General features: G+C 31.9%; 4 protein-coding genes across 5 annotated transcripts; 2 read left to right on the top strand and 2 right to left on the bottom strand.

Moving 5' to 3' along the window:
- The first annotated feature begins 123 nt into the window (after positions 1-123).
- On the top strand, positions 124-2,717 carry LOC128388754 (polypeptide N-acetylgalactosaminyltransferase 5-like). Its single transcript, XM_053348212.1, has 5 exons — positions 124-371; positions 426-592; positions 662-1,046; positions 1,109-1,226; positions 1,304-2,717. Exons 1-5 carry the CDS (start codon positions 124-126, stop codon positions 2,042-2,044), a joined length of 1,659 nt encoding a protein of 552 aa, XP_053204187.1. The 3' UTR covers positions 2,045-2,717.
- A 790-nt stretch (positions 2,718-3,507) lies between these two features.
- LOC128388804 (glycoprotein 3-alpha-L-fucosyltransferase A-like) lies at positions 3,508-4,827 on the top strand. Its single transcript, XM_053348260.1, has one exon. It carries the CDS (start codon positions 3,617-3,619, stop codon positions 4,766-4,768), a length of 1,152 nt encoding a protein of 383 aa, XP_053204235.1. The 5' UTR covers positions 3,508-3,616; the 3' UTR covers positions 4,769-4,827.
- LOC128388803 (flap endonuclease 1-like) lies at positions 4,816-7,261 on the bottom strand. The gene is given in 4 exon segments (XM_053348259.1): positions 4,816-5,521; positions 5,523-5,901; positions 5,972-6,474; positions 6,569-7,261. Coding segments are annotated over 4 exon segments (1,494 nt in total). The 5' UTR covers positions 6,778-7,261; the 3' UTR covers positions 4,816-5,118.
- Positions 7,262-7,864: 603 nt separating this feature from the next.
- Positions 7,865-9,223, bottom strand: LOC128388805 (chronophin-like). 2 transcript variants are annotated; one of them, XM_053348262.1, is made up of 2 exons: positions 9,066-9,223; positions 7,865-8,986 (listed from the first exon to the last, which is right to left on the bottom strand). In XM_053348262.1, exon 2 carries the CDS (start codon positions 8,956-8,958, stop codon positions 7,924-7,926), a length of 1,035 nt encoding a protein of 344 aa, XP_053204237.1. In that variant the 5' UTR covers positions 8,959-8,986; positions 9,066-9,223; the 3' UTR covers positions 7,865-7,923. The 2 variants fall into 2 exon arrangements, with proteins under 2 accessions (XP_053204237.1, XP_053204238.1); XM_053348263.1 differs by having other exon boundaries at positions 7,865-8,981; positions 9,066-9,209.
- Positions 9,224-9,326: the final 103 nt, after the last annotated feature.

Genomic DNA, 9,326 nt, shown 5'->3' with positions numbered 1-9,326 from the left:
ATTATTATTATTAATATATTATAAAGAGAATGAAAAAATCTTAAATTGTGATAACTCTTAATTGTGACCATTGTAAAATCCTGTTTATATTTAAATCTATTAAATGTTTGTCTTTTATACACAATGAATATCAAACAATTAACTGTCACAATTATCTCAATTTTCACTTCAATTATATTTACCAGTTATTGTTACACTAAAATCTCATGGTTACCTAATTATTACGAGAAAATTGATTCAATTGTTGAAACTAAACAGTTAATCATTAAAGATAATCCGTTTCATGGGAAAATTAATCTCACCAGATTCAATTTAATTCAATCGGATTATTTACCTTTGTACAGATCAACTGGTGATCATCGTAATCATCAGTAAGTTAATTAGTAAGAAACTTTAATTGAACTAATATTCTGTTACTTGATTAGATGCAAATTAAAACAATATAACTCAACTAAATTACCAACGGCCTCGGTTATAATTGTCTTCCATAATGAACAATGGTCAACCTTATTGCGAACAATTAAAACTCTGATCAACAAATCACCAGATAATTTGATTGAGATTTTATTGATTGATGATTTAAGTACAACAAGTAAGAATTAAGATAATCATCAAAATTTTATTGTGGATTAATTTGATTTCCTTTGTTAATCTTATCCAGATTCTATAAAATATCATCTTAAAAGTTATTTAATTAGTACACTCAAGAATAATAAAGTTAAATTGGTACGATCAACATCTCGAATCGGTTTAATTAGTGGCCGTAATTATGGAGCTTCTATTGCAATTGGACAGATTATCGTTTTCCTTGATTCCCATGTTGAAGTTAATTCTGGATGGTTAGAGCCTCTTCTTGATAGATTGGCTCAGAATCGTAAACGAGTTGTATCACCGATCGTCGATCTGATCAATCCTGAAGATTTCAGTTATCATCCAGTTCCAGAAAATTACATGAGTGGATTCACATGGAGTTTAACAAATTTCATGATCCCTTTGAAAGCGAGCGAAATTGAGAAACGGAAAATTGATCCTACAAGAGTAATTAAGTAAAGATTATTAATTGATTGTCGTCAAGAATGAAAACTAATACGAATTTCGATAAAATTAGATCACCAACAACCTATGGTGGTATTTTTGCGATTTCAAAGTCGTTTTTCCTTGAACTTGGTGGCCACGATTCGGAAATGAAATTTTTCTCATTTGAATCAATCGATTTAAGTCTTTGGGTAAAAATTTAACTCCATTGACCTTTAAAGACAATTAGTTAATTGTGAGCTTTTCTATTGCATTGATTTTCCATTAGATTTGGTCTTGCGGAGGCGAGATTGAGATTGTACCATGTTCCAGATTAGGTCATGTTCATTCACCGAGTTCAGTTACGTTTCCAATGAAAAAGGAAACAATTTATCTTCATAATTCTGGTCGAATTGTTGAAATTTGGTTAAAAAAGTATCGAATGTTTTTCTATCTTCTATTTCCATTGGTTGCAAGTGTCGATCGTGGTAATTTGTACAATCGAAAATCTCACCAAACTAAATTAGAATGTAAAAATATAACCTGGTACTTTGAGACTGTTTATCCATCGACACCATTTCCATTTGCTTATCGGTCAATTGGTCAAATTGAACATACACCAACAATGTTATGTTTTCATTATTCATTCTCATCTGATCAACAATCAAGATTTGTTAATCTTAAGCCATGTCGATTAAACCATGGAAATGATTTGACTTATTTTCGTCAGATCTTTATTCACACTGATATTGGAACAATTAGAAATGATAATTGGTGTCTTACTGGTAATGTTGATTACGAGCAATTAACCTTCACTGTTTGTAATTCTATTGATTATAGTGATTCTCAAATTTGGATTTATTCAAAAAAATCACAATCAATCAATCACAAATTGACTAATCGCTGTATCCATTTACCAATCAACTCTAATCAACCAATTCTCCACCAATGTAACACTTCAATCTTGGAGCAGAAATTTTTCCTCCGGGACAATTTAGATTGGGACGATGGAAACAGAATCATCAAATGAGACAATTGGTTGATTCTAAAACTTTTTGAAAAGTTGATTAAATTACCTGATAAATGTTATTAATCAGACTAAATCCATAAATCCAGTTAAATATAAAGGTAAAAGTAAAAGTTTTGTGTCTTTTCAGTTGATATTCAATCACTTTCTGTCACTTTTAATTGTTGTTTTTTTCGCGACACAATTAACATGCAAAATGACGCTGGTCAATCATTGACCAAACAATGTTTCTGTTACAATGGTGGTAATTGTCATGTTTTCACTGGTCTGTGTGAGTGTCACCCTGGTTTTAATGGACCTCATTGTGAACTATCGTGCCCATCGGGATTTTATGGACTTGGTTGTATCCAAAAGTGTAACTGTCCATCAAATGAATGTCACAATCAATTCGGATGCTCAATTGACCCTTTACAACTTAAATCATCATTAACACACTTGGATGAGAAGACTGTCAACTTGATTAGCTTAATCATATTACTTATTAATTGTCTTCTCATGTTGATTGTTTGCTGGACACTTTGGACTTTACTACGATATAAGAAAACTATCGAAAAGAATATCAAAACTGACGTAAAGGAGAATGTTCAATTCCAGAATTCTGGTAATACTTATGTTTATGAAGAAATAGTTTAATTACTGAGAAAATCGATTAAATTATTATTCTTAATAAGTTGAATTGCTATTCTTTCATTGATTTTTTTTTGATAAACATCCAAAAACTATTAATATATCGGTCAATCGGTTTAAACCTCGTTGTTGGTAAAACTATTAGAATGTTTTATTTTTATCAAGACTAATTACTAACAATTAAAAGCCAATCCAATTGTAGACTAAATTTTGGCTAATGAAAATACAAAATTAAACCATAAATAGATTGATGATTTTATCCAATTTGTTTACATACATTAAACAAGTTAATTGTTGGCAAATTATCCGATTTGCTTTTATGATGATTAACAGATGTGTTAATAATAATTAATAGAAATTAACACTGAATAAGATTCATAATTCCTTAAAATTGAGCAATTTAGATTAACTTTTATGTGTCTCATTGATTTAAATGATCAAAAACACAATCTACTTGACAATTTAGTTGATTTATCTTCATGAAAGACAAAACTTTTCAGTGACAATTAAAAATTAACTCAATTGATTGAAGGGCAAACAATTGTTCAATTCCGGTAAATATTAATACAAATACTAAGAATTATGATTAAATTAAACATTATATTCATATGATTATCCTGATTGAATAACAATAATTCTGATAATCAAGATTAACTGTTGCTGAGTAACTTGGCAATTTAAACTGAAAAACAATAATCTAATCAATATAACAAAACTAATCAATCATATTTATCAGCTAATTGTGTTCATCTAATTATGTATCAGCCTTATTTAGTTGGTAACCAAATTAATCTAATCTTTTCTGAGATAATCGCCTTAACTACTGATTAACCGATGTGAGCATTTGAAACTAATAGAAAGTGAATAATTAATTGTATTACTGTGATTTATTTCTTATGCTGAAAAATCTAATAATAAATTGATTGGTTTGTAGTTGAATTAATTGTCATGTTAATTCAACCCTTTTCATTTAAATTAACCAGATTATCGAGATTATTTGTTGTGTTGCTCATCTCAACGTGTTTTATAATTTTAATTGTAAATCGCACGGTTGATTTTAAATTGTATCAAACTAAATTGGAACACCCAGTTGTTTATGTCAACCAACCAGTTTCAACAATTAACGGATTAACCGTTATCCTCCTTTGGACAGATTATTATGAAGATCCAACTTGGGGTGGATTAACTGAGCAGATTTTACCCTGCGGGTGTTTAATTACTCGTGATCGTGCATTATTGCCTCAAGCATCAATTGTTGTCTTTCATTGGAGGACATTTGATGCAACCGATGTACCCAATAAATATTTAAATCAAACATGGATCTGGCATCATATTGAATCGCCGGCTTATACTAAAAGGATCCGATTATTGCAACAATTTAAAGAGCACATTGATTGTTGGGCCAGTTATCGACAAGATTCTGATTTTGTGGTTGATTATGGTCGATATGAGGAACTAGATAAACCTCGAGAGGTGAAAAAAGTTTCCGTCTCGAGTAAACCCAAATGGATCGCGTGGATGGTTTCCAATTGTGGGGCTAAAAGTGGCCGTGATGAGTTTGTCCGACAATTGGCTAATTATATACCAGTTGATATCTATGGTTATTGTGGGACATTACGATGCTCAGGTTATAGTCATTTTCGAGAACGTGAATGCTGGGAAATGATTGGAAAAGATTATAAATATTATCTGTCTTTCGAGAATTCAATTTGTAAAGATTATTTTACTGAGAAAGTAATCGAAGTTCTCAATCAAGATTTAATTCCAATTGTAATGGGAGGTGCTGATTATGGTAAATTAGTGCCAAACAATTCAATCATTGATTCCAGGAAATTTGGTTCACCGAAATATCTTGCGATGTTTCTTAGGTCACTTGCTACTGATGAAGATCGGTACAATTCTTACTTCCAATGGAAAGCTAATTATTCAGCTTTTCTCAGAATTCCAACTCATTACAATGAAATTTTCTGTGAAATTTGTACAACAATTAAGAATACAAATGGTAATTCTTGTAGAGGTAAACGTGAAGATCTAATTGATTGGTGGTTTAAAGATTCTTGTCACAATCCTTGGCGATTTGATCAAGATACTTATTTGTAAAATCTATTATTTTAAATTATTATTTTTTAAACGGAACAATAAACTAATTTAATTAAAGATCGAAATAAGTTTATTTTCAATTACCGTTGAAACGGTGATTAAGAGGAAATTGAGAATTGACGAGAGAACGAAAAACAAATTAGTGAGTTATGATTGATGATGGTAATTAAATTTGATCATGAATTAAGGTTATGTGATGGGTTGAGATGGTAATGAACTTTGTTCATTACCATGGGGATTGAGAGTACAAAACAAATTGATTAACTTTGGTGATGATTTCTGATTGAATGATTAACAAGATGGTTAATTGTGTATTATGTTTTCGTGTAATTATCATTAGGATCTTTAGATTATCTTGGTTTTCTCCCTCGCTTGTTTGATGAGCTTTTAGCGGCGGGTGCTGCTCGTTTTCCGGGTGTTTTACCGGGTTCATCCTTTTTCACCGGCGATTTAGCTGGAAGAACTTTGAAGAATGAATCTATTCGGGTCTGAGCGCTTTTGCCCTTCGATTCTTTGACTCTTTTGATTCCAGATCGAACTCGATCTTCACTGAAACCATTTTCTCTACATAGGAAATCGATCAATCCTTCTTCGTCAATCTCTTTAAATTTAAGATCTTTTTCTGTGAAATGATTAACCAAAACATTCGGCTGGAGGAAGAGCTTTCGAGCTCCTTTGAATAGCCAATCCTCTGGAACAGATTCTCGACTTCCACCTTTTCTTTTTTGTTCTTTTCGAACCTTTTCCTTTTGATTTAACATCTTTTTCTTCATCGTCATCATCGCCATCATCTTCTCGTTCTTCTTTCTCTTCTTCACTATCTTTCTCTTCCCCAACGATATCTTCAGCATCTCCTTCTTCTTTCTTGATCTCCATTTCGTCCAATTTTTCCTCTTCTTTTACATGAGCTTCTTCTACTCCATTTTCTTTCTCATCTTTGATTTCGTTGTCAAGATTACCATTTTCACCATCATTTTCAGTATCATCTTCTTGCTTTACTTCAGCATCTCTCAGTTTTTCCTTATATTCAATCTCAGGATCTATGAACTCAGTAATATTGAATCTATTTTTCAATATGCCTTCAATTGAACCATGTTCCTTGATAAGATCGAGCCCTTTTTTACCACCAATTCCTGCCAAAAATGAAAACATTAGTTAATAATATTCAGTAAAATTAGATAATCTGTATTAACCAAAACATACCTTTGATACTTTCACAATAATCACAGCCCATGAGGATACAAAGATCAACAAATTGATCGTAAGTTAAATTTAAACCTTCCAAAATACGATCCAAGTTGAACTCTTTACATTTATCGGTATTTCCTGAGCTAAGATGCCTAATCAACCTTGGAGTACCGAAAGTTAGACCATCCATATCTTCAGTGGCAACACCAAAGACAAGACCTTCTTTACACAATTGAGCACATTGAGCCTCAGCTTCACTCGGGGCACAAATTATTGGAATACCAAGAAGAGTAAGAAGTTTTTTACATTCTTCATTGTGTTGACGGGTAACTCTCACTAATCTCTTGCTAAATTTGCCAATTTCTTCAACATTTTCCGCTTCTTTCGCTTCTTTCAGTTTGGCCTCAGCTTCAGCTCGACGTTCCATTCTCTTGGCAAGTTCACCTGATTTCATCACTGGTGCTTTTCCATCAAAAACATAGATTGGTTTGATACCATCTACCAAAAGCTTGATGGTTCTAAAGAGAAACAAAAAAGGTAAACAATCCATCATCTTAACATGAAATTTAAACTTAAATCAGTGTATACATGTAACGACAATCAATAAATTACCTGTAAAATAGTCCAATAAGATGAGAGGTAGTGTTTCCAGATTCATTACTCATCATTTGATCACGATTTCTAATGGCGATCATAAATTGGTAGATAGACATACTTGCATCAATGGCCACTGTCCTTCCGAAATACGATTTCATTTCACTTTCCTTGATTGCCGATGGACAAATGTCGGCAATTAACTTACTTAAACCAGTAATACCCATGATGGAACAATTGATTAATCACAAATGAGAGAAAATAGAATCACAGTAGAATAAGAAATTGAACAAAAGAGATTAAAAAGACAATGACTTCGTTCGCGCCTTTGACAACCAGGGAGAACATGTGGTTACCATGGTTCTTACGAAGGGAGAAGAGGGACAATTGAACAATTTAGATTCTCTTTAATTCTAATATTTCATCTTTAATTATTCTTTGTTTTCCAATTGTTATTCACTGGAAATTGGTTAGATTGATCTTTTCAGAGGAAAGACAAAGAAATACTCAATTCTCAATTGAATGTTGTCAACCTAAGGAGGTTTATTATTGTTGTGGAAAGATTTTTAATTTGATCTTCAACTCCATGAAAATAGTCACTTTTTGAATAAGATCACATTTTTCAATGACAATGGAAAAGATTAATGAAAAGGTTATTATTCAATTGGCGATGAATGAAACGTAAGAAATTTTGAGTTTTATTAAGCCAATTTAATGAGCTGCTGTTATTTTAGCAGCATTTTCGTTAACAGTTAATAGTCCAAATCTCCTTTTGGTGGTGATTCTTTCTCGGGAAAATTTATCTTCAGGTGAGAAACGAGCTAAACATAAAAACAGAATAACAAATTAATAAAAGAAAATTAAATTAATAACAACAATTGAAACAAAGAAAAAGTGAAAACAATGTTACCTGGATGAGCTGAATGAGTCATTTTCCCGTCAGGAGCAAATTTAGCCAAAGTATAGACTCGCTTTCCATTAGAATCTAAATAATACATGAGATACATTTTATCAAACTGATTTACAGAGCAAATTAGTAAAAAAACAATTGAACAATTTGCTAATTAGTTGTAAAAGAAAATTAAAATAAACAAATGTAACAAGAAAATAATAACACGTGAAGAAACAATAACAATGGAAACGAGCACGAGGCGAATCAACTTTGAGCGGAATATTTGAATGAAAGTGTTTCGTTTACTAATTAACTTGGTCCAAGTTACGATTTGGTTGGTGATAGAGATCAGAGTTTAATCCGATTGGGAGACAAGAATGGAAATTGTTTTAATGAAAATGATTATATGTAAACATAAATGATGATAAATGAAAATCAAAGCTTCTGATTTCTTTATTGTTGATTAATTGATTGTTGATTATCAATCATGAGTAAGATATTTATTTAAATCTCCTAGACTTTGGATAAAGTGGCTTGGTATTAGATGATTGTCACCATTGGAAGCAAATTGTTTAACATCATCTAAATTGTTAACTCCAGTTCCAACCAGGAGAGTAAATTTCATCTTGTTATTGTTTCCAAAAGCAATATCGGTATCACATCGATCACCAATCATTAAAGTTCGAGCTGGATCAATGTTCGCATGTATTTGCTTGATACACTCGAAAAAAAAAGTTGTCGGTTTACCAACGGAAAACATTTTCTTACCAGTTACATGTTCGATAAGTTCAACATAGGAACCAGTTCCAGGTATAACTATCCCACCAGGTCCAGGAAAAGTGAAATCAGTATTGGTACAAATGATACACTTAGAATCAACCTTCGAAACATAAGTACAAGCTCGAATCATTTTAACATTGGACAAACCATAATCCATTCCAATGACAACTGCACCAACTTGAGGGTCAATTTTTATCAATTCGTAATCAATATGATCCATTTTCACCAATTTAGCATCTTCGACATTCTCATTGGTATCCGATGATGGTGGAATCACCGTGAAACCAGCGGACTCAATTTCTTTGCGTAAAATTGGTGTTCCAAGACAAAACACTTTCCCTTTGAAATCAATTCTTTTCAAAGCGATCGGAGCAGCAAAAGTTGTCACCATTATCTCGTCAATTGTTGCCTCGAATTCAAGTGAATTCAATTTGGTGAGAAGTGATTCTCGCGATTTCGTATTGTTATTTGTGGCAAAGATTATTCGTTTCCCCATTGATCGCATTTTCTTGAAGAAACTATTGGCTCCTGGGATAGACTTTTTTTCCAACCAAATTACTCCATCACAATCAGTGATTATCGTATCAACATTATTCAATATTGATGAAACTCCTTCTCTAGAATTGAGTAAATTAACCATATTCAATGATCCAATTGACCGGGTAATCGGGCGATGTACGAACGTGAATGTTGAACGAGTAACGGTTTCAATTAAGTTAATTTTTGCCACAAACATCAACACCAACAAAAGGATTGTAACTAAACTATTGGGAAAAAAATCCAATCAAATTGAAAAATCGCTTGAGATCAATCAACATGAGTTAAATTGTAAATAATACTGACCTTTAAATGTGACATTCAACTAATCATTAGTGGAATAGTAGATTAGATAATTAATCCGTTATAGATTAAACTACAAAGTAATTGTAATCTGATTCAGATTAACTGATTAATCAATTAAATTGATTCAATTTCAGCTGATTGGGAAGAATGAGAATTCAATTGGATTGAATCCTTTAAGCAGAATTCATGTATCAATTCAATTAGAATGGAGGCAATTATGAAATTTAATCGAAAATGAAAAAGTTAATCAGTTCACAATCG

The sequence above is a fragment of the Panonychus citri genome, unplaced genomic scaffold, assembly GCF_014898815.1.
Source record: "Panonychus citri isolate SS breed McGregor unplaced genomic scaffold, ASM1489881v1 Contig00102, whole genome shotgun sequence".
Lineage (NCBI taxonomy): Eukaryota > Metazoa > Arthropoda > Arachnida > Trombidiformes > Tetranychidae > Panonychus > Panonychus citri.
The sequence above is the reverse complement of the archived record's forward strand: the minus strand, read 5'-3'. Positions and strand labels throughout refer to the sequence as shown.

Excerpts from the sequence above, each read along its gene's own strand:
- LOC128388805 (XM_053348262.1), bottom strand. The coding sequence starts at position 8,958 with ATGTTTGTGGCAAAAATTAACTTAATTGAAACCGTTACTCGTTCAACA.
- LOC128388754 (XM_053348212.1), top strand. The coding sequence starts at position 124 with ATGAATATCAAACAATTAACTGTCACAATTATCTCAATTTTCACTTCA. Across the intron at positions 593-661 it reads TGATGATTTAAGTACAACAA|ATTCTATAAAATATCATCTT; the intron begins GTAAGAATTAAG and ends AATCTTATCCAG. Across the intron at positions 1,227-1,303 it reads CAATCGATTTAAGTCTTTGG|ATTTGGTCTTGCGGAGGCGA; the intron begins GTAAAAATTTAA and ends ATTTTCCATTAG.
- LOC128388804 (XM_053348260.1), top strand. The coding sequence starts at position 3,617 with ATGTTAATTCAACCCTTTTCATTTAAATTAACCAGATTATCGAGATTA.